This window comes from Canis aureus, chromosome 18, assembly GCF_053574225.1.
Source record: "Canis aureus isolate CA01 chromosome 18, VMU_Caureus_v.1.0, whole genome shotgun sequence".
Classification (NCBI taxonomy): Eukaryota; Metazoa; Chordata; class Mammalia; order Carnivora; family Canidae; genus Canis; species Canis aureus.
This window is the reverse complement of record NC_135628.1, coordinates 40,543,782-40,569,175: the sequence shown is the minus strand read 5'-3', so window position 1 is coordinate 40,569,175 and position 25,394 is coordinate 40,543,782. Positions and strand designations below refer to the sequence as shown.

At 35.1% G+C, this 25,394-nt stretch overlaps 1 protein-coding gene across 18 annotated transcripts in view; it reads left to right on the top strand.

The window, feature by feature from the left end:
- PPP1R9A (protein phosphatase 1 regulatory subunit 9A) overlaps positions 1-25,394 on the top strand; it is a 312,302-nt gene that overhangs the window by 254,331 nt on the left and 32,577 nt on the right. For 8 of the 18 annotated variants that reach the window (XM_077856856.1, XM_077856855.1, XM_077856864.1 and 5 more), the window contains 6 exons: positions 328-557; positions 2,056-2,152; positions 2,263-2,434; positions 19,752-19,859; positions 20,644-20,801; positions 21,287-21,584. In XM_077856856.1, coding sequence (XP_077712982.1) covers positions 328-557; positions 2,056-2,152; positions 2,263-2,434; positions 19,752-19,859; positions 20,644-20,801; positions 21,287-21,584 — 1,063 coding nt within the window. The remainder of the gene's footprint in view (positions 1-327; positions 558-2,055; positions 2,153-2,262; positions 2,435-19,751; positions 19,860-20,643; positions 20,802-21,286; positions 21,585-25,394) is intronic. The other 10 variants (XM_077856866.1, XM_077856865.1, XM_077856862.1 and 7 more) reach the window with 5 other exon arrangements.

Genomic DNA, 25,394 nt, shown 5'->3' with positions numbered 1-25,394 from the left:
CCAGTCAAACTCTAAAACAGTATGTCCTGCTCACAGAATTTCAAACAACATGGTGTGATGGGAAGATCATGGGAGTTGAAATCAGATCCAGGTTTTATTATTTATCAGATGTGTGACCTTGGTTGGACAAAGCATTTCACTTTTCTAGGCTTCCATTTTTTAATCTCTGAAATGCTGAAAATGAGACTTGCTCTTCTCATCTCAAGGTTCTAGATGATTAAGTATATGTGACAGTGAAACTTAATTTAAAACATGCTTTTAAAAACATAGTGGATTTTTGCTGCAGAATACCCAGATTATCCTTGCCTTGACATTTGCTTTATCCAGCTGCAAGCAGCAGAAAATGAGAAAGTGAGGTGGGAACTAGAAAAAACCCAACTCCAACAGAATATAGAAGAGAATAAAGAGAGAATGCTGAAGTTGGAGAGCTACTGGATTGAGGCTCAGACCTTATGCCACACAGTGAATGAGCATCTCAAGGAGACTCAAAGCCAGTATCAGGCCTTGGAGAAGAAATATAACAAGGCAAAGAAATTGATCAAGGATTTTCAACAAAAGTAAGCAGCTCCTAATGACTAAAGAATGGTTATGTGTGTCTAAAGAAGGCTTCTATCCAGTGATTTTGTAACAATGAACAGAATAGAAAAGATAATCTTGATTATCCCTTTTTAGCAGAGTTATAAGGCATAGACTTTAAGTTTTAGAGATCCCTTCTGTTATTTTTTCATGTGAGATTATATTCTGTTTATTTTATGATTTTTTTTGGCTGTCAGTGACCCCCTGATTTCTTTTTGATAGTTAGCAAGTCCTGGTAACTATGAAAACGCTTGAATCTCTGTCCTTTTGGAAACAACTCTGTGACTAGGAAGCATGAAGCCCAGTTGAAGTCAGCAGAATGACTGAACATACAAAGTAACAACTGGGCCCTTGATGAGACTGCTTCTGTCTCTGTACTTAGAATCAAGAACTGCAAAATTTTCCCACTTCAGATAGTGTAAATATTGATTAGCAAGACCTCCTGCCCTGCCATTTTCCCTTGCTCAGCTGTTGAGAGAATCACAAGAGCCTCAGTTGCCTGCAGTGAGAGTCCAGTGCCACACTCTGCTTTTGAATCTCATCAGCTCTTTCCAAACGAATGCTGCTTTGCTTCCCTCTGTTGGATTTTAGTGTAATTTCAGGGAGATAGTTACTGGATTTTTTCATCAGTTAGTTCTGACCAGCCAGAACAATAAAAAGTCATGCCAGGACCTCTTCTGGTCTTCCATGCCAAGCTGTAGAGACTAAGCATATGTGTAAGAGTCACAATATCTCTGTTATTTCCTATCACAGAAAGAATGTTTAATATTTAAAGAAGACTGCTTTAGATTATTTATTGTAAAAAAAAAAGGGGAAATAACTCTTTGTGGTCATGGATTCAGTACATCACTGTTTTAACTCTTCCTGCCAAAAATGTCATACTTCATTGTATTTCATGTGATAACTTTATAGTAAATGTTGCCAAATTTGCAGGTTGTATTCCAGGCTCTCAAAATGGAGATATTTTCTCCTTCTCCCCATATTATCCTCAGGTGTGTAAGTGAAGGCTCCCTCTCAGTGTTTCTTACCTGCCAGCCCTTTGCCACATCATTCGTAGAAAGCAAGTTATAATTATCTTCTGTAAACTCTTACCATCCAGTCCCAGCAGTTTATGAAGTATGACTTTGTAAACGTGGAATTATAACTACCTGACATGTAATCATCTCCACTAAATTACCCAAGTGGGCCATTAGTTCAGTAGCTTCTCTCTAAATCTGTATGGGTACCCTAGAATCAGGAGTTACAAATGACAATCACAGTAAGCAGAGTCAAAGCATTCTTCTTTATGATCCGTTTCAATGTTTTATTTGCTTTCATTACTAGATCCCTTTTTTTCTAACCATGATTGAGTCTCGTTTATTTAAATAGCTGCCCAGTTATTTGTCCCACTGTGCAGTTTATTGTTCAGTTAAGAACTTTCACATATTTCCTCATTTATGGAGTCTTTGATGCCATCAGATCTTTTATTTTCTTCTTAAGAGAACTTGATTTCATCAAAAGACAGGAAGCAGAAAGAAAGAAAATAGAAGATTTGGAAAAAGCTCATCTTGTGGAAGTCCAGGGTCTGCAAGTACGGGTGAGTTACGTGCTCAAAACCACTAAGTGATAGGATGGTTTTGCTGAGTACTGAGTACTAAGACCAGTGCTGCCTTAGAGTTTTATGGATGGATTTTTTTTCCTCCTTAGATTAGAGATTTGGAAGCTGAAGTATTCAGACTATTGAAGCAAAATGGGACTCAAGTTAACAATAACAACAACATCTTTGAGAGAAGAACGTCCCTTGGTGAAGTCTCTAAAGGAGACACCATGGAGAACTTGGATGTCAAGCAGACATCTTGTCAAGATGGCCTTAGTCAAGGTTTGTTTAAGCTAACCGCAAAAATGGTTTTTAATGACTATAAAACTCAGCCTTAAAATTTTCTTTTTCTTTCCCAGAGACTTAAAAGTTGAAAAAAACCTTCCTACCATGAGAAAGACAAAAAGGCTTATCAAAATAAGAACCTGTCACTTGGTTCTTTTTTTTTTTTTTTTAATCAAAAAATCAATGCTTTGATGTATGGAAATAACAGAATTGCAACTTAAACTACTTAATTTTAAGCCACCATAAAATTGATAGACTTAATAAACTACCTTTAAAAATTAAAAAAAAAAATAAACTACCTTAAAAAAAACTACCTTAAAATGATAATTCATCCCATCTAAGGTGAGCTAGTGTTTATGTATTAAAAAGTAAGACTTAGAATTTTTAAGTCATTAGAATGAAGATCTTTTTCTTAACATTAGAAGCTAACTACCTACCTCTAGCACTTGGAATTCATTAAGAAGTTCTGTTAGTTTTATGCTTTTATCTTGGTGTCCTCTGTATACTTCTCATTCTTTCCTGTCAAAGAGCAAATAAAATCAAGACACCTGGCTGGCTCAGATGGTTAAGTGTCTGCCTTTGGCTCAGGTCATGATCCGGAGTCCTGGGATCAAGCCCCACATCGGGCTCCTTGATCTGCTTCTCACTCACCCTCTGCCTGTCCCTCCCTCTGCCTGTGCTCTCTCTCTCTCTCAAATAAGTAAATAAAATCTTTAAAAAAGGAAAAGCAAGTAAAATCAAAACACTGGAAACATTTGCTGTTATGTTTGTCTTATTTATGCACCAACCATAAAATGGTCATTTATTTTCTTGCACAGACATCCATAAATAGGTTGTGTGTATGTGAATGTGAAGAAATGTTTTCATATCTATAATATATTATTAAATTAGAAAATGTATAATAATTTATAAAAATAAGTATACAGGGAGATATGAAACCTTTGGTTTCATCTTTTAAAGTTTTTACCTAATAATCCTTGGAAAAAAGCGAAAGTAAAAGAATGTTGTGAATCAGCACTGTCATGATAGGACAGACAGCTCACAGGCAGAGCGATTTGACATGCAGTTAAAACTGTTCACTAATGAGCTATTTAATTCTTTGATGATCTTTCTCACATACTAAAATGTCTCCGAGACTTTTCTGATACACAAGTGTTTATATCATATCATTAACTTTTAGAACTACACTCTTAGCTATTAAAAATTAAAAGTATTGGAAATCTTCATTTAAAATTAAAGTGAGATCTAGAGATTTGAGACCATTTACTACATTTTTATTTTACATTATTACGGGCTTTCCCGTAATAAAATATAATGTGTAAATAATGCCTCTTGGGCAGCTTAAATAGGAATATTTAGCACCAGCATTACCACTAACTGAAGAGCTGTGTGTCTTCAGGAAGGTCATTCGGCATCTCTGGATTGGCTTTACTATGTATAATATAAAAATAGTAACACTTCAGTTTTCTCCATACTAACAGGTATTTTGAGGTTATATGCATTTGTCTCTGAGGTGAATAAAAGCTTTTATAAGATTGTAACTTTTATATCTGGAACTCTGTAACATTGATTTCTAAAGAAAAATGTCAGAAAAAAACAATGTTTTTTTTTTCACCTTTTCGAATATTTTAATTCCATTAAATTAATTGTAGTTTATAATAAATATGTGTTTCTGCCATGATAGGCACAAAGTATGATCAGTAACCAATAGCTTTCCAATGTTCATTTCATTTCTGTTCATTTATTTCAATTTAGAAATCAGTATCTTGTCAAACATCTAATTAATGGTATTTATTAAATTATGTGAGTACAGAAGATCAACAAACTCTACTATTAACATGCTGATTTGGATCAAAACCTTATATTTCTTCTGAACCCTTTTCCTATTCTACACCCTCCATTTTGCCACATAATTATCAGTTTCCCTAGCAACACTGTGGGTTCACAGTGAGATGCAGAGACTACTAATTCTTACTGAAACCAATCCATGTTTGTGCAGTAGAGGTGGAATCCGTCATCTTAGACATTAGTAGCATACATATCAAGCGGTGCTCTTCCAGTTTTGCTGCCGAGGACAGTCAGTGATAAATCTCCTTGAATTTCAATTGCTTGATCACATAAACTAAAATGGCTTGGTCAGTAGCTAGATAGGAATGCTCTGGAAAGCACTTTTCTAAATTGATCCTTTGCTTCCGTTGCTAGGGAACGCTGAAGTCCTAGAGGTTTAGAAAAGGAAGTAAAACTGCGGACCAGACACAGGCCAGTCAGCACTTAAAGATCCCCCCCCCCCGGCCCCCCACCCACACCTTTTTTGCAACAGGATGGGTAAGGCAACTACCCGTCAGTTTTGCTAGTTTCTGCCCCCTAGATGCAGTGCTCTTTCTCCCCACTTCCTGGGGACTGTCCAATTCTGACTTGCTTTCTGAGCACTGGAGTGTTTTATTGATAGGATGAGTGCTTTAGCATAACTTTAGGCCTTGAGGCAACTCAGTGAAGCAAAAGGATGATCAATTAAAGTCCGTGAAAAACTATGTTAGAGTGAAATAGTGAAAGAAAGACAATGGAAGGAGACAAAATGAAGGAGGCAGAAAGGGAGGAGGAGGAAAGGAAGAGCACACAAGGGGTCGTTTCTTTGCAGAATCAGCTTCCCAACTGAGGAGGGATTAATTACGTGACTCTCAGTATTGAATTATTGTAAGTTTTCAGAGTGATAAAATCATTTTTCAAACTAAGCAGAAATTTCCTATCACAACAATTCTATTTGAACACTATTTGTGTGGTTTTCTCTATAAACCAAGCCTACTCAACTATCTCATTAAAATGTTGATATATTATACAAATCCATTACTTAATATGCTCTAATACATTTTCTTACCATAATACATAAATCAAATATAACAATTTTTTTCACCAGGAGCCATGACAAACCCTTTTTAGGGATTATTACTTAATTATTAAGAGTTATTAATTAGCACTTACTTGTTAAATAAAACACATAGTTTTACCTGTGTTCTAGAATGTGAAAAGTAATTATTTTGCCCTCCTGCCGTGTTTTGTGTTTGTCATTTCTTAGTGCCTGAGGTCCATGAACCCTACATGACTAGCAATGTCTGCTACTGCCCAGGTAGTTAAGTCATGATTAGAATAAGAGCAGAGAACAGGTATGTTGGAGAGATCTTGAAAGAAAAGTATTATAGTCTTAGTTTGATAGATTCCCTGGAAAACTCACTTTAACAACATGAGCTTCCTGCACTTCAAATATTCTGGGATCCTTAAGATGATACTGTTTTTGGCTTCAAATAGTTTAAAGTCTCTTGTGAAAGGTTCTGCATGTTCCATAGAGATAATGAAAGAAAAACTAGGACTAATTGGTAGAAGTTACATATGAAAGCAGATTATCATCCTGCCTTAAGAGGTTAGAAGTATGTATGATACCTTTAGAAAAGTATTTTGAACACGGAAAGCCTGGTGGCACACTGACTTGTAAGAGGAAGGATGGCTCCTAGGTAGGAAGAACAGTGTTTGTCCCTGCCATCTATATAAGAAGGCATGCAATTTGTAGGATAAAAGGGGAGGAAGATGAACGGTTTAGTATAAGGCAAATACATAGATGATATAAACATTTTAAGAGATGAGAGGGAGTTTGAAGAAGAGGAAAAAATGAATAAAATTAGAATTATTTTTTTTTTGATTCATAGACCTTATGTTAAAGGTATGCTACAGGGTATTCTTGGAGTAAAAGTAGGCTTTGAATGTCTGAGAAGAATTCATAACTATTTCTGTAAGCACTATGACCTATTAATATTTTTGAGGCATAACAGGAGCTGGGTCACTTGTAGGTTTGTAAAGTAGTTCAAGTATCCCCATGAAGTTTGAGTATTACTACTAAATGCTTATTTCTCCTACCCATCAGCTAATAGGCCACTAGTTAGAAAACACTGAATGTTATCTTCCCTAAAGTGTGAACATGAAGGATTATATAAAGCCTTTTTTATTCTTAATTCCTTTAGTTACTTACTACTCCTTGGCTCTAATGAGAACTGAGCCAGAAGAAAAAGAGTGAAGGTGCAAGATGGCAGATTGTAGGAAAGTCTAGATTTTCAGAATAGATTGTATCTGGAATTAATTACTCGAACCTGGGTGTCTTTAAAAAAAAAAGAGAGAGAATATTTCTAAGCTACTTTCCAGGTAATTTAAGGCTATCTTAGAGAAAGGAGCATAAGGATATGAAAATAATACTTTCTTGTTTCCTCTCCTTTCCCTTACACTTTTTCCACAAAATGGTTTGGCTGCTGCAATAAAGCTCTAGATTTCCGGAAAGTAGATCCCTAAGATGGCAGTCTGCATCTGCATCTTGAACCCAGGATGTTTAGTCTGGAAACCTAAGATTTGTGGGCGTATCAGCGGAACTCTGAGCCTGCTTAGATATTCACACCAGCCAATTCTCTGATCAGTTGCTATCCACATGTATTTGCTTGTGACCCTGTTGTTAGCTTATTGGTTTGCATGGAATCTGATTTCTCTGAATTAAATCACTGCTTTGAAATTCACTCTGATTTCAATAAAGTCTTTATCAGGAAGACCAAAGGTAAATAACCAACTGCCATTAAGGGTATATACCTTTTTCACCTATATGTTTTTATCCTTATACTTTATTCACTCATATATTATCTAGAAGCAACTTGGAGAGATGCCTTTATATCACAGGATTGGGCAAACTGATAGCAGCAAGATAAGAAAGATCAATGAAGATGAGGACAGAGTGGAACCAAAAATAATGCTGCAAGTATATATATTATGATTATGGTATTTCTGAGGCAAGGCCTTTATTTTGGCTCTAAGCTTCCTAGTTGCTGAAGGAAAGGGAAACCTTTGTTCGTTACATTATTCACAGTATTCATAAGGAAAAAACAAACTATCTGCTTAAGAGAAGTAGACTATTGGCACAATTAATGTATGATTTAGAGAAAACAGTGATATTAATATTGATAACATCCTTTCAGTAAATCCGCTGATGTTTTTGTTCTTAGGACATTTTCACACAATGGCTCTCAGTGTAGACTAATGGCATCACACAAATATATAATGTAGTATTCAATAAAACCAATTTAAATTATTGGGGAGAGGATGGATGAGTCATGATGTACTCAGCTATCTGGTGATCTTATTTGGTGCTCATGTGCTCCTTCATGTATATCAGGTTAAATTTGTTAACCATGTTTGTTCAAAACTTCTAGAATGTGTTAGTGAGAGAGAGGTGTTTAAAAAAAAAGTCTCTATAATTAAGGAGTTATCTGTATCTTCTTTTAATTTTGTCAGTTTTTGCTTGAGGTGATGTTAATAGGTACATATAGGTCAGGATTGTCCTATCTTCTTGGTAAATTAACCTTTGAATCATCAGGGAATGCTTCTATTGTTAATAATTCACTTTAATATCTACTTTGTCTGATATTTTAAGAGCTATATCAGCTTTCTTTTGGTTAGTGTTCATATGGTATATCATTTTGTTTTGCTATGAATTTTCTCTTTTGTAACCAGCATAACCAGGTGTTTATTTTATATTACAGTATCTCAATCTTTTTAGTTTTTTTGCAATTCTTCATTTTTTTTTAATTTTATTTTATTTATTCATGAGAGACACAGAGAGAGGCGGAGATGCAGGCAGAGGGAGAAGCAGGCCCCATGCAGGGAGCCTGACACGGGACTCAATCCTGGGTCTCCAGGATCACGCCCTGGGCTGAAGGCGGCGCTAAACCACTAAGCCACCCGGGCTGCCCTCAATTCTTCATTTTTAAGATGCATTTAGAAAGTTGTTATTTATTTACTGATATGTTGAGTTTAAATCTAAGCTCTATTTGTTTCTAATCTAACAAAAAAAATCTTTTTTCTTTTTATCTACTTTCTTGCTTCCTTATAGATTAATCAAGTGGGGATTTTCTTTCTAATCTACTTTTCCCTGTATTAACTTTTATTCTTTTTTTTTGGATACCTACAGATATAATCTAGAATATTTGCAGAAAATAATGGACTGAATATTAATATTAGTATTCATTAATATACTTCCCATTTAGCTGCTCCTACCTATCCACAGCTTTATTGGCATGATTAAAAAAATTTTCACAGATGATAACAGAATATATAAATATGAAAAAATATTGGTGGCTATACCTTATAACCAATATTTTAAATTTGAATATTTGATATTTGCCAGCTATATTGCCAGTCCTTCCTTATTTTATTAAAAACAATCCATTTATTGGTTCCATGTGAAATCATAACAATTATTTTTGGGGAGAAATGAGTCCCTACTGCAAGTGGATATAAAAAGAATATCTCGGGACACCTGGGTGGCTCGGTGGTTGAGCATCTGCCTTCGGCTAGGGCATGATTCCCCAGTCCTGGGATTGAGTCCTGAATCAGACTCTGAATGTGGAATCTGCTTCTCCCTCTGCCTATGTCTCTGCCTCTCTCTCTGTCTCTTGTGAATAATTAAAATCTTTAAAAAAAAAAAAGAATATATTTTTAAAAACAGATTTATTTATTTGAGAGAGGGTGCACACATGCACATGAGCCAGGGGGAGGGCAGAGGGAGAGAGAGAATATCAAGCAGACTCCATGCTGAGTGTGGAGCCTGGTGTGAGGCTCAGTCTCATGACCTTCAGATGATAGCCTGAGACAAAATCAAGAATTGGATGCTTAACCAACTAAGCCATGCTGGTGACCCCCAAAAAATATCTTTCATAGCACCTGGAACTAATATAACGCTGTACATTAATTTTACTAGAATTTTTAAAAGTTCTTCTGTAATTGGAGTATGACCTGTGTCACTGAATAGAGTTAATAAAAATCCTCAAAAAGCTGGGGTTTGGGTTTTTTTTTTTTAATTCTTTTTATACAGGGTGTTGTAGTTCTTAATTTGAGCTTTTAATAAATATTGAGTGGTAATATGTTAGAGGTTATACACCTTGGCAAATGCCTAGAGTATGGTTTTCTGTGTAACTAATGAAGTATAGGTGGAGTTAACACATTTTTATGAGATTTAAGCTGTCTAATGCAGTTGTGTTCTGGAATAACATTCCTCTTCTACTCTAAGGTGAGCAGAGTGAACATCCATTAACTGTCCAGGATTCTCTTCATTAAATAAATAAATAAACAAAACAAAACAAAAAAACTGCTTATTCACAGAGATAAATACTGAATCCAGAAATGCATTTTATATACATTTATGTATATAATGTATGTATCATAACCAACTTGTGTTTATGCAGGGAACGCAAAGTTGGTTTAGCATTCAAAAACTCATATAATTCATACATGAACTAGAGGAGAAATCTATATAATCATCTCTTTAGATGAAGACAAACATTTAATGAAGTTGAACACTTATTCATGATAAAAAGTTTTTAAACTAGAAATACAAAAGTTTATTAAACTAGAACTTTCTGTTTTCGTTTAAATTAGAACATTCTTAACTTGATATGTCAAGCTAACAGAAGTCTATCGAACATTATGTTAAGTGGTGGAATGTTAAAATCAAGAATTTCCTTTAAAATAAGAATTGTTAACATTTCACTATTTAATGTGCTATAACCACTCTATTCAATGTTTTCCTAGAGGTCCTAGCAAGTACCAGACAAGCAAAACAATAAAATAAAAATAAAAAAATAAAGAGAAAAGCAAAATTGTTATTATTCACTGATAATAAAATTGAATATATTAAAAAACCTCAAGAATACAGATTATTAGAATTAATAAGTTTAGCAGGATGGATGTCTCCAAGAATCACTACACATCAGTTAATTCTAACAAACAGAAAATATAATTTTTGTACAAGTGATTTATAGTGATTTATAAAGCAACAGAAAATATAAATAGCCAGTATGAATTTAGCAGAAGCAACTCAAACACCACAGTAAGACATTCAAGAAGACCTATATAAATTGCCAGACTGAGGAAGCCTCAATATTATAAAAATGCCATAATGCCAAATTAACCTATGTATTCCATAGTTCTAATGAGAATTTGAACAGGTCATTTTAGGTTTTTGTTTTTTTTTTTTTTTCTTTTTTAAGAACTTGGCAAGAACTTTCTAAAATGTATGTAGAGGAACAGCTTGGTCCAGAATAGTCAGGATGCACTTGAGCAAGGACAAGGTAAGAGAGCTTGTTCTCTCAGATGCCAAAATTCATTTATAAAGTAATAGTGATAAGATAGTGTAGTGTAGCTCAGCAATTGACAAGTAGACCGGTGCAACAGAGTGAAATCTAGAAACAGACTGACACATTCATGCCAGTTTGAGACTAATACATAACTAACACTGCAGATAGTGGGGAAAGTACGGACTAACAAATGGTGGGGGGAAATTGACCATATGAAAAAAATGAAATTGGATTTGACCTCATATCATTCATAAAATAGATTCTAAATGGGTTAAAGCCTCAAATATGAAAGGTAATGTTCCTAACTTCTTGAAGAAAATGTAGGAGAATGTTTATATGATTTAAGACACAAAAATTCCAAATCATAAAAAGTTTGTTAAATTTGACCACAGTAATTGATGAAAGACACACTATACTGTCTTTCTAAGGAACATGGAAAAACATGCCAAAATTTGGGAGAAGATATTTGTAGCCTGTTTAAGAAATATCCAAAATATACTAAGAACTCACAGTTGTGATCATAGGAAAACACAACTAACTTAATAGAAAAATGGACAAACATGTAAACAATCAGTTCACAAAAAAGTAAAACCCAGAGTTTGGTAAACATAATATTCAGCCTCTGAGTAAAAATAAAATAATTTGCAAATATAAAGTTCCACAGTAATATGTGATAGCCAACATGAAGGAAAACTCATACAGCCATTTTGCTAAAGCGATTTGGTATTATCCAGTAAAATGGAAGAAATGCAAATTCTATGGCCCACTAAGTTTACTTCCATATGTGTATATATGCTTCCAAAAGTTCTTGAAACATGTACCAAAAGACATGTTCAAAAATGCACAGCAATATTGTTTATAGGAATTGCAGAAAACAGTGAATTAATTCTAGTCCTACCTTTCCACATAATGTTTAGCAAACAAAACAATTTGCAGAATATTGTATACAGTTTATTACCATGTATATAAACTTAAAAAGCAAACAAAATTAATCTATATTGTTTAGAGATACTTTTGTGAATAAGTCGGAGAAAAAATAGGGGCTACAACTAGAAATGAGACATAAAGAGGGCTTCAAAGGTACTAATTTAACTTTATAGGCCTAATGGTAGGAACATTGGTCTCTTTTTCCTTCTTTTTCTATATGACTTACACAGAAGGTATAATTTTTTGCATATAAAATATATTAAAATAGAAATGTTTAAGTAGCTTAAATGAAAGATAAACCACAAAAGACTTTGGGGGGCTTATAACACTTAGTATTTAATAAGGGGGGAAAAGCCAACACCAAGAGACATTTATAACAATAGGGGGGTTCCCTAGGTCACTGGTCTTCTCCAAGAAGTCATATTTTCTGCTCAGGCTGTAATCAGATGTTGTCTTTGTCCTTTTTGCTTTTCCCAGAGCCCTCAATGTTAGTGGCTCTTTTCAGATACCTGTGGATATGAAGCCAGGCTAGACCCCTACCATCATGTCTGATTTATTTCCTGATGGAGTCTGAGAGTACATTAAGCATTCACTTTTAGCATTGGAACCCAGAATTTTAAAATAAGGTTAAAGGCATGATTAAAGCCAGAATTCATTAAATGGAAAGTCATTAAAAGGAAAGTGAATGCTTGCACTACATTATCAAGAGTGTCTTATAGAAGAGCATTAGATACAGAGCAATGAGGTAATTATTCCATGCTGTCACATTGTTAGTTCTAAATTGGGGCAGGAGAGAATTCTAGAGTGGATTCATGCTTGTTTTTATCATGCATACCAATATAAGTTCTTGGTAAACTTTCATCATTTTCATTTTTCCTGAACAAATTATTTTCGGTAACTTTTAATCCTCAATAAATAATTTTGACCATGAAATATTATTGAATTGCACTAATTAAAGGGTGAACATTCCCAGTAAATCACTATGGAAAATTTTAATGAACAAGCCAAATGAATGAGAAATCAATACTTATTGATTGTTTTCTGGCATATCATTAGAGCCAAAATCTGTTCTCTTACGCAAAAAGCAAAGCACCTAAATTACCTGTCTAGTTTTGTGCAAGTTTTGCATCTGTCTTTGTGTAAGTCATTAAGAGTTTTGTTGCCAAATCAACGAGGCATTCAGAAGGAGGTATTCAGTTGCAAAATGACAACTCTCCTTGGGTCCTATTTCTTACTGCCTCTTTGTAAGTTCACAGAAGTCACCAGACCCTTCAGTCCTACAGAGGTATGCATTAGTACTAGAAAATATCTAAAGTTGTTTTGATAGAAAACAAGCTTTTTTGTCAGAATGAGCTTAAGCTTAGTAGTTTTCTGTCCACTTTAGGGAAAGCAGGCTGCTTTTTCTTTTATTTTGATGTTTAAATTTTGTTTGCTTGGAATTGAACTATAAGGTAAGATGATCTGGAAGAAAAGACTTTTTTTTAAAGATTTTATTTATTTGAGAGAGAAAGAGAGTGTGTGAGCAAGAGAGTGGGGCAGAGCAGGAGGGAAAAGAAGAGGGAGAGACAGAATCGCAAGCCGACTCCACACTGAGCAAACATAGAACCTGCTGTGGAGGCTTGATCCCAAAACCCTGAGATCATGACCTGAGCCAAAGCCAAGAGTCAGACGCTCCACTGACTGAGCTACCCAAGCGCCCTGGAAATAAAGACCATTTTAACCTGAATGTGGGATATAGCTCCTTTTCAAGGAAACTTTACAAGATAGCTATATTCAGAAGTGTTTCTTATATTTTATAGGTAATGCTCTGGTTCACCATGAAATTCTAATTATATAGATTGGGAGATAGTGTATAGTTAAGATAAAATTGACTGGAAGAATAGGCTGGGAGGATGCAAAAGAAGATGCTGTGCGAGTGGTTTGTAAATGCAGTGCATGTTGGTAGGCTCCTGTGAGTTTTTCAGAGTGGACGACAGATTTCACTTATGCTGTCTACTGGCCAAGAGGGAAATAGGATTAATCATGGTGTCACAGCCTCTTTAAAATTAAAACCAAGCAATAAACAGCTATTTCTGGAATTAGGATCAGAAAATGATGTGGTGTGTATGGTTCTGAACAATGTTCCAACTATATTGTTTCAGCAGTTATGAGATCCTTAGGGTTTTTTCTGTTAATGGAGGACACTAATACCAAGTTATGACTGAATCTCATGGATGTGAAATAATATTCTACTTCAGTACTTTATACTAATTATGTCTGAGAACCTATAGAAAATGCCACGAATTAGGAAACTTAAGAAATACAGACACGGAAAACTATTGCCTGTGAGTTTCATGATGATAATAGGGCCTTATGACTACCCAGAAGAGTCATTCAGATATTTATTTTGATTTTACAATTAATGTTTGATTTATTCAAGCTACATTATCAAAAACTTAGTTCTTTAAGTTTTTAGATTTGATTTGCAAATCACTGTTAAAGGATCTTTGAATAATATTTTATTCCTATTTATAAACTTAGCTAACACCTACAAACATTTTAAATTGTATTTAAAAATTCATTAATATTTTATTTCCTTTTTAACTGCTATTCTTAGTGACTGATAGTCTTTGAAAGTACTTAAGAAATTCTATCCACCTATTACACTACACTTACAAGTAGTGTAGCCTTTGAGTTTTCTTAAGCCTTCTAATGCTCTGTGTACATAATTAAGTCTTCCCGTGGTTGAAAGATACTTTCCAATTAAGGAAGCCAACAACTGTTACTGCAAGTAACAGATTATTTCCTACCAAAAGCCTAAGCTCTGAATTCTCTTTCTAGTAATTGAGGAAACTATTATATCATGATATATCATTTGGAGGGTTGCCTACTTAGCATGCTTGAGATTACTAATATCCAGAGATATTTTTTTGTAGGCAACTTTGAATGACAACACAGAAGTTTGTTTATTGTTTTTTTTTTAATTTTTATTTATTTATGATAGTCACACAGAGAGAGAGAGAAGCAGAGACATAGGCAGAGGGAGAAGCAGGCTCCATGCACCGGGGGCCCGACGTGGGATTCGATCCCGGGTCTCCAGGATCACGCCCCGGGCCAAAGGCAGGCGCTAAACTGCTGCGCCACCCAGGGATCCCTATTGTTTTTTTTTTAATACTTTATTTATTTATTCATGAGAGACACACAGAGAGAGAGAAAGGGGGGGGTGGGGGGGGGCAGAGACACAGGCAGAGGGAGAAGCAGGCTCCATGTAGGGAGCCTGACGTGGGACTCAATCCCGGGTCTCCAGGATCACACCCTGGGCTGAAGACAGGCACCAAACCACTGAGCCACCTAGGCTGCCCAAGTTTGTTTATTGTTGTCATGTCAGAGATGCTATAATATCAAGAAGAGGACATTTACATATCCCACCTTCCTAGACCCAACTTACATACAGGACCTCATGGTCCTACTCACAGAAGTCTGCAGTTCCCAGCCAGTTTGCCCATTTGATTAGTTTTTACAATTCTTCAAATTTTAAGACTTTTCTATCACATTCTAAAGATGTTGGACAGTGAAGGAATCCTAAGATATTGAATACCTTTCCCTGTTGTCTAAGCAAAATTCTGTATCCTTTCATATTCTCATAATCGACAACTCTGACGAGTGTTACAAATGATATTTGCTGGAATTAAGGATATCTCACATAGTTTTTTTCTGACTTATAGCCACTATCTCCACGGACAGTCTAGTGGCATTGTGTGACTAAAGAGTCAGGGGCAATGGAGTTGGACCCCCTCTGCCCTCTTGAGAACAGTGAGGTAGGTTAGCCATAAGCTGAAGAAGTCTATGTTGGGTATCACACTGCACTAGAGAAGCAGTACACTAAAACAGATCACCAAATTATGTTTCAAAGGCCACACAGATAATTTTGTGGTTGCATTTATTGATAAAGTGGTAAAAATGGAATTTTTTATTATTTTTGGAACATTAACAAATAAAATGTATAGTTCATACAACAGTAAACTCAGACGTACTTAAAAGATTAGGAAACAGCAGTAATCTTCTACTTGTTCTGAAACTGTAAGAAATCAGTTTCCTAAAATTTCATAAATACTAATTGGGGTATAAAGTTTATCAGCTTTTAGGTGACTATAAGGAAAGCAACTAAATTAATAGAGTTCAGGGTGAGAGTTGTCTGTGGGTGGGTTCTTAAGTAAAGTGCTATCATAAGATGAGACGAAGTTGTGTAACTTGGTCTCAAATTACCGTAACTGATTCAATATCTTCCCTGTGCAATACTAAAACAAAGTAGTGACTGGAAGTTAAGGCATAGGGGCCCTAATCAAGCTAGCTCATCTGGCAGTTAGTAGAGTACCAAGGCAGGCAAACAGTCTCCATAGACATAATTGAAAGAGCAGCCTTCTCACATTGGGCAGGCTGATAGTCACATGGATTTTGACAGTTTACTGGACTGATACCAACATCTGGGAATCCTGAGTCCGAAAACACCAGAGCTCTCAGATTAGAAAGGAATTAAGATGTCTGTAAAAGAAAATGTACTGAATCTGCTGGTTGTTTTCTTTTTGCTAATTTTAAATATATAAGTAATATATAAATACAAAAAATACATATATTACAAAAAATGTTTAACATTACAATTAAGATTAAAGTATCTGTTGGCCAAGATCTCCAAATCTAATATCTTCTTTGGAGGAAAGCACCATTGTCAGTATGAAGTAGATTCCTCCAATTCTTTCTCTGTTAAATCACATGCATCTATTTATCACTAGAAAATATATTTTATGTTGCTCTTTTTAAAAATATTTAGAAGGAGTGTACATATGGTTTTGCAACGCGTTAGTCATCTAAGAATATTTTGCTGACCTTTCCATGTCAATAAGTAGATTCATTGACTGCTTATGTAACAGTCACTCTTCCAAGCACTTGTGTATCTATTAATGCATTTAGTCCTCACAGCAGTGAATTATTGGTGCTATGTTACTATCATATCCATTTTGCAGTTGAGGATTTTGAGGGACAGAGAAGTAGGGAAATTGCCCAATTTAGTGGCAGAGCCACTGTTCTGGATTCTATTCAAGGAAGACTGATTCTAGATCACTGTCATGGAACTGTTTTACACCACCTCTCTGAGATACATAAACCTACCTCTGAGTGCAGTACATACCAACCCAAAACCCATGGGCCCATCTTTCATGGGCCCAGGTACTGTTCAAGTTTTATAAGGCCGCCAAGTGTGTCATGATGCTCAGCATTGTAGTTGATAACAACAGCATTAGTGTGATAGTTGAGGTAGGACTGTTTTTGAGGAGAATAATGCTCTAAGAATGCAGAGGAGGCCCCCCTCATCATGCTGCTCCATTCCCCTCCTTCCCTTGCTCTCTATATCTGATCTGTGGGCAGCATTCCAATTACGTCAAAAATAACGTCAATATAGTGAAAAAACTGAATGACTCACAGCATTACTGTAGGGAACTGGTTGCTGTGTAATATGATATATAACATTCTAATTTCACAGAACATTTTTCATAACAGCTGCTAAAATCATAATCGAATCCATTAAATGTTTTTAAAGGATGCAATTCGAAGCAATAATAAACTAGTCTTAAAATGCAGGTATATTGAGATGGAGTCCCACCAACGCAAAACTGCTCCATCCTTTACTACTTCATATCTTCCCTGTGTCTGCCTGTCTGTATTTATTAATCCACTTGAGTCTGTTCATCTTTTGAATTGCTAGCTGCATTTGAGTCAGAGATAGGCTTTTTTTTTTTTTTTTTTTTCCAGAGACCGGAGGGTCTGAGAAAAAGAAGAGAGAAGGAATAGAGATGAAAAGGAAATTTGATTCTCTGATTCTTATGGAAAACAGAACGTGATGGCCTGGAGAGAAAGGGTAGAAGAAGGACCCAGGCTCTTAGGTTTATAAAAGCAGTGTTACATTATTGATTAAGGTATCTGCAGAGAGCGAATGACAGTGAGAGAATGCTACCACCTAGGTCCTTGCATTCAGTAGCACAGAACTTAGCAACATGGAGCCAGTTGGATTTCTTCTGCTGCATTGCCATTCTCAAAGCTGACAGCTAATTTTTTGATGTAAGAATTTTATTCCATGGATAACTATAAAACCAAGTAAAATACCTCAGGTTTTTTTTTCTTTCTTCGATACTGTATACTAACGGAAATTTGCAAAGTTAGTACCTGACCTGTATTTTTGTTTGGAACATAAAGTAAGACTAAACAAAGATTCAACAAAGGCAAAAGATTACTTGTGAAATTTATTGTCAGACTTGAGAGTGACCTTCCAGAAAAACGATAGGCTTTGTTTTGTTTTTTAAGATTTTATGTATTATTTATTTTAGAGAGAGAGGAAGAGAGCAAGTAGGGAGAGGAGCAGAGAGAGGGAGAAACAGACTCCATGCTGAGCACAGAGCCTGACTCCGGGCTGGATCCCAGGACCCCGAGATCAGGACCTGAGCCGAAATCAAGAGGCAGATGCTTAATGGATTGAGCCAGCCAGGCACCCCAGGATGATAGGCTTCTGAGGACTGAGCTCTATCCCATCTCATCCATAGATTAACGGTGTGATGCAGTTAGTAAACAAGTTAGTAATCTTGAAGCCTTGGCTTTCCTATCTGGAAAAGAAGGCTGGACTAGAATCCTTAAGGTTCTTTTGAGTTGTAATACTCTAATTCTTACACAACATGATAGAGAAAGATAGCTTCTAGTTACCCAGCTACAAAAGTCCTATACACATTTTCCTTCTATTCCACACACCTCCTCTAACACTGCTAAAGGGGGATGTTGCCCGTGGTGTATTTAGTAGTTGATTCCTCTGGACCTCTTTCCTTTCAACTTCCTGCCATTGAAGTGAAAGCTCCCCGCTCTATTCCATTTTCCTGGTTCTTTAAAAACATGTATTCTCAGGGTGGAATATAAATTGCTAATTTGTAATTCATGAATCACTGCCATAGAGGGACCCCGAGAACTTTGTTTTCAGGGCCTCAAAAATTGTTAATTGTATGCGGTGTGTTGTTGGCCACTTGGATCATGGACTTAAGGCACTACTCTTCTAGATACCTTCATCTTTAATAGATATAATTCTGTATGTGTGCTCCAGCAGTTTGTATCTACTCAGTGCTAGCTGATATTAAAGCAGATGTTCTAGATTGCTCTTCAGAGGTTGTTTGATATGAGTACCAGGCAAATTACTGACCAGTCATGGAGCCAGAAGTCCCAGAAGAAATTCTCTATAATCTAAACTTTGCCGATAAGTAGTTCTCATGTTCCCTCACTTTATTATTTGTTCAGTACCTAGTGATGGAGTAGCTACTGCAGTCCTGGATATTGGGTGCTCTTGGTGGGTCCTCCAGGGCCAGGATTCTATTGAAAAAGGAGCCATGTAGAACAGGCTTTCTCCTTGAGTCTTCTGTCACCAAGTAACCAAGCTGTTACAAACAGACCAAATAAGAAACCATCTGAGAAATAGTTTTTTCTATAGTTTTCAAAATGTCTTCCTTTTTATGCTTTCTTAATACCTATGTGAAAGATTAATAATAATATTTCCCATATAGCCAATTGGAGAAATGAACTTGCTAGATTAGCCACATTTTATGTGATTTTACAAACAAAAACACTGAACATTAAAATCTTTTTCTAGTAACTTGTTCAACCCTCGCTAAATTTGGAGGGCACAGACTCGTAGCCTGGGAGTCAAAAAAAGAAAAATCATGGCAGTTCATCAACTAGCTGTGCAGATGACGGCACATTACTCAGGTTCTCTGGACTTCAAGAGAGGATAAAACATACTTGGCTGCTGTGTTGCGTGGGGCTGTTTTAAGGAATACCTGAGATGGTGTGTGTGACCGACCATGCTTTCTGTTATAGAAAATACAGTCCAAAACCCAAGATAGATAAACTGTGAAACGGGCTTGTATGACAGTATATCTAATTATATTATTGCTTTCATCTGTGTAGTGTTCCCACATTTTATATGTAAACAAGAGCTTGTAAGGTTGATTGTCTCCCAATTATCACAACTAATGAACTCTTAATCGGCAGCTGCAAGTTTAGATTTTATTGAAAGGGAGAAATTAAAGTGATCAAGGAGATTATTTTTTCTCCTTTGACATGTAAACAATAAAGAGACTACTAATTAGAAAATATTTAGCTGTCCTTTATATATACCTGAATAGTCTGGCTTTTCTGAATATTCACTTTTCTTTCAAATACAGGAAAAGAAGAGTCATTCTGTAAATATTGTCATTCAGTGGATGTATCTCCTAGGGAAAATATATTTAATATAACTGTTAGAACCATATGCCAAATGCAAGGTTCCATAGGTAAGAGAGGCACAACCTGAGATGCTTCCTTGTTTTGGTCTTATAATATATTTAGAGCACACCTTAATAGTAACACGATGAAAAGGAATTTCCTGAAGTAATGCTACTGTAAGAAATTGTTTTATTCCATTAATATCAGTACATATTAATTTTCTGCAACTCCGTTATAGGCTTTGCTTTTAATAATTTAAATCCAGAAGCACTTAATTATTAATTCTGAAGCCATATCAACATTATGGCTTCATTTAATGACTGCCACTCTAAAAAGATAAAATATGATTGATGCTCAAGCTACATTATTTCTAAGAAGCAGTAGCATTCCAGATAAATTCAGCCAGAGAACAACTTCTCCTCAGCCAACACCTTCACAGAGCTATGGGTAACCTTTACTTCTCCCCTTTGGAATGGTGACTTGGAGTTCTGACTTGGTCTCTTGGGGGCAAGATTAAAGGTGGTAAGAGGCAGACCACAAGGACCACGCTGGCTCTTTGGATGTTACATTTTCTTGTTGCCCTGGTCACCTTTGGTTGGTTGGTTTCTGGCCACCTTTGGTTGCCCTGGTCACCTTTGGTTGGTTGGATTCTTTTATAAGGCTTTGTACATTTCTCCTAAATCTCACTGATTTGTTTCTGGCGGCATATCAGACAGGCTGGCATGATTGTCACCTATATTTGCCTGGTATTATTGATAACCTTGAGATCGTTGTTATCAGTGTCTGTGGTCTCTTTGTCCATCCTTTCCAAAGGTTTCTCTTGCTGATTATTTTGCATGATTCTTTTCTTAGACTTGAATGAGGCAGTCCCAGAGACAGAGCGCCTGGATTCAAAAGCACTAAAAACCCGAGCCCAGCTCTCCGTGAAGAACAGACGCCAGAGGCCCTCTAGGACAAGACTCTATGATAGTGTCAGTTCAACAGATGGGGAAGACAGTCTGGAGCGAAAGGTGAGCACCGTTGACTGGTTTCTGACTTGCAGTGTTGAGCTGTATCCTTGTTCCCACAGCTTTTTGAAGATGATTTTTCTGCAACCAGATTCTGTGTAAACAACTGGAATAGTTCACTGCTTTGTCTCCTAAATTCTTACTCAACTCTATATATTGTTGTAATTCAAATTATTTCTGTATCATTCAATGAACTAACCCAAAAGCATTTTGAAATATTGTCATATTTCACGATGGTGCTTTTATGTTCAGGTATTGGTTTTACCTAGTGGGAAATAATGAATGTACAAGGAATTGTTTCTGTGTCTTAGGTGTCTGTGTTAGCTACAATGTAATATGGTGAATTGTTGTAAACTATGCAGTCTCATCTGTAAACCAACAAAAAAAAAATTGGTTTTTGAGGGATTTACTAAAATAAGTTCGGTCTGATTTCAAAGTACTCCATGGAGCTGGTGCATAACCTCCTTTATAATCTCTTATACCAACAGCCTTCAAACAGTTTCTATAACCACACGCACATTACCAAATCACTTCTGCCCAAGGGTTTGAGAACTTCTCCAGAATCAGATTCTGGTGCTCCATCCCTCACTCCGGCGGCTGGCAGTGTGCCCTTCTCCTCTGACCACGTAGCTGAATTTCAAGACGGACCACTGCACCCGGAAAAGGAGCCCTCCCCCTTTCTTTGGGGAGACACTTCACACTCCTCTCCTTCAAAATCTGATCATGATATAGAAGAATCTCCTTGCCACCATCAACCCACCACCAAGAAAATACTACAGGAAAAAGGTACTCTTTATTTTTCTTGTTGTTTTTGCTTTTGTTTTGTCTGACTTCACTAACTCCTTGATTTGTGCAATATAAGAATAGCTTTTTTTGTCATAGTCATAAGTCCTTTGTCTTAATAATTAATATTGCTTTCTTTTTATGTTGTGGGATAAGAGCCCATGCCTCTCCCATTCATTCATTCATTCATTCATTCATGTATTTATCTATCTTTTCCTACCAGGTTAGTATTTTTACTTCTTCAGTTCTCCACAAGTTTACTACTACTAAAGGAAATGCTTCAGGAGGCCTACTAGAGGGTTTGTAGAATAGAAACCCAGAGTTTCAATAAATACTAACATGCTCACATTGGAAAAAAAAAATGTGTATAATATATATGTAAAAATATATAGGTATATAATATCTATAAATATATAGAAGATATGTAAATATCTTCATGTATATATGAAGATGAAAGCAATACAGGTTTTAAGCCATTAATTGGTTTTTCTTTAGAAGAAATTTTTACAGTAATGATTCATATTGCAAAAATTGTGACAGGAGAGCTATGATAAAGATAATGCAGGGAGATTAATCAATTAAATTTTAAAATAGGTTCCTTGAATTAATACCAGAATTTCATAGGGATGTCAATAGATTTTTGTCATTTTAATTTATAGAAGTAATAAATTCTCATTAGACAAGTTAAATGATACAGAGAGGTATAAAGATTAGGTTCATTCTTTTCCTACCATGTCTGATGTGTCCCTTTAGAGTAACCAAGTAAATTTGAGTACGTTATCTTTCACATGTGAAATACACATAAGTCATGCACATGTGTGTGTTTGTGTATGTGTGTGTGCGTATAGGTGTAAAAACAAAAATCCTTTTTGGTATATTTGTGTTTTGTGTAATTTTTTTTTACAAAAATGAATCATGTAAGTCACATGACTCTGCGTTTTGTTTTATATATAATAATATTTTATGGACATCCCTCTACAGCAATATACACAAATTTAAATGACAAGAGAATCTTCTGTAGTGAGCCTATAATATAACTGAGGCAACTCTTCTAATATTGATGGACATTTGGGCTGTATTCTGGAAGGTTTCTTTTTGTAGTTCTGCCTGTTTGCGTATCACTTTGAAAAAAATTGTAACAAGCATCTGTATATTCTTATATACTGACACTTATTTTTGTAGGAACATTTTCAAAAGCTGAATTGATAGAGTATATTGTACTCCAGAGAAAAATGTATAGCTTTAAATTCTTTTATTACTAAAAATAAAGGCTGAAAATAAGTAAAATAAATATTTTAAATAATGGGAACAGAACAACCAAAAAGCAGAAAATAGAAAGGAGTGTATAAAACATATAAGCTGAATTTAATTTCTATTGAAATGAAAGGCCTATTCTTAATTGCCCTCTCCTCCCAAAAATATAGTAAAATTCTGTGAATTATTCCAGCTAATAATTCATACGATTATTGTTTGTGTGAATTATGATAACAGTTGTTTGCATGTGTCCGTTGGAAGGACACATTAAGAAAAAAAATAGAGAAAAAGACAAAAAAATGTAGCACTGGAAATAAGAGATGGATTAAAAGAATTAATTTTTTAAAGATTGTGAACTCAGTAGATTTAAAAATCTAGTGGAAATGGAGTTTCCTACAAAATTAGTCTATTCAAATTGTCTATGAAGATAACTTGGATAAACCAATAATCACAGAAATGTGAAATGTGTTTTTATAAAAGCTTCCATTTAGAAAGTCACCAGAGCCAGGTGGTTTTATAACTGAATTCTCCCTAACCTATAAAAAAAAAAAAAATAGTTAGGCTCTGTTTTATGATAGGTATTCGAGGTAGGGTGTTTCTCATTTATTTAAGTAGCAAGAGTCCTAAAAACACAATAAAGGCTGTGTGGAAAAAAGAAATCTTATGCATGTAGATTCATCTTAAATATGATGCTAATCAATTGAATCCAAGAGTGCAAGTTAATTATATTCCATAATCAGGTAGCATTGATTCTGAAAATATAAGAATAGTTCAACATTAGAAAATCTAACAATATAAATCATCATATCAACAAAGGAAAGGTAAAGTGTTACAATACTAATGGAAGTTGAGAGGCATTTGATATAATCCTTCAGACATTTTTAGTAAAACCTTATTAAAATAAAAATGGAATTAGGTAAATTTTTCTGAATATGATTGGTTACTTAAAAGCAATCAACCACTAAATAGTGAATCTTAAGCCATTTGCACAAAAATTAGGACTAAGACATGAATGCCAACTATCATCACGATTTTCAAGTCTGTTTTTGAGAATTTTCTAATTGCAGGAAGATAAGAACATCAAATAATCAGTGCAAATTTGAAACAGAAAAGACAAAATATCTTTATTTAAGGATTATGTGAATATTCATCTAGAAGATTAAGTGGCCAGATATAAAATAAATATATAAAATCAATATCTTGACATGTGTAAGGGTGAAATGTCTGCAACTTACTTTGAAATGCATTTGAAAATTAATGGGTTAATGGATGACTAGAGGGATGGCTATGTGATAAGGCAAATGTAGTAAAATGGAAATTGTAGGGTATAGGTAATGGATATACATTTGTTCACTGTAAAAATTTTTTATCTTTTGAAAAAAAAACAGTGGCAGAAAGAAATGCCGTTGGTCTGTACTGATCGAAAGATTTGATACAACAGATATTTTGTGAACTTAATGAGCTGATCCTAAAATTGTAAGAAAGGGAAAAAGGCCAGGAATACCTAAGAATCTTAAAGAAGAATAAAGTAGAAGATCCTGATACCTGGAATTATTAATAAGCCACAGAATTAGTTCTGTATATTATTTGCACAGAGGTTTAGAGATTCAGGAATAAAATAAAGAGCATGAAAGCAGGTTATACACATTTCATATACTATGACAGCTGGATCAGTGGACAAAGAATAGAGTTTTTAACAAACTGTTCTAGGACAACTGGTTATACCAATTTTAAAAATTTATATTAGACCCTCCCCATCTCATACATTGTAAAACAATCCATTCAAGATGGATTTAAGACTTAACTGGAAAATGCAAACTATAAAACTTTTAAAAGACTGTATAGTATATTTTTTTTTACTTCAAGGTAGGGAAGGATTCCTTAAAAAAGACACAAGAAAAAAAAAAAAACATGAAGAAATCTAACATCAGATTTCTCAAACACACAACAAAGAATCCCACAAAATAGAAGCCATTTACTACCTTACTACCTGTGTAAGTAATGTAGAGTTAGCATCTACATTATGTAAATAGCTTGTATAAATTACTTAGAAAAGACAAATAATATGATAGATCATATATAATGTCCTGAACAGGTACTTCATAGACAATGAAAGCCAAAAGGCCAAAATATTTATGAAAGGTGTTCCACTGCATAAGTAATCAGGAAAGTATGAGGTAAACCAGATGAAATACCATTCTAACTTAACGAGATTGCCATAAATATTAAAGTCTGATGTTACCAAATGCTGGAAGCTATGTGATACACCCAGAGACTGAAGAATTTTCATTGTGCTGGTGGAAGTTTAAATTGGGACAAGATCTTTGGAAACAATTTGGCATTGAGTTAGTGAAGTTGAAAGTGTGCATGCCCTATGGCCCAGGCAGGTCAATTGCCTACTAAGAATCTTGTACAAGGGTATTCATTGAAGCCCTACTGTGTGATAAAAAAAAAAAAAAACCTGAGAAAACCTAAAAACTGCTGATTACTAGAATAATCACTAGTAGAATGGTTAAATCAATTGTAGTATATTCATATGATGAATCCCTGCAGCAGGGA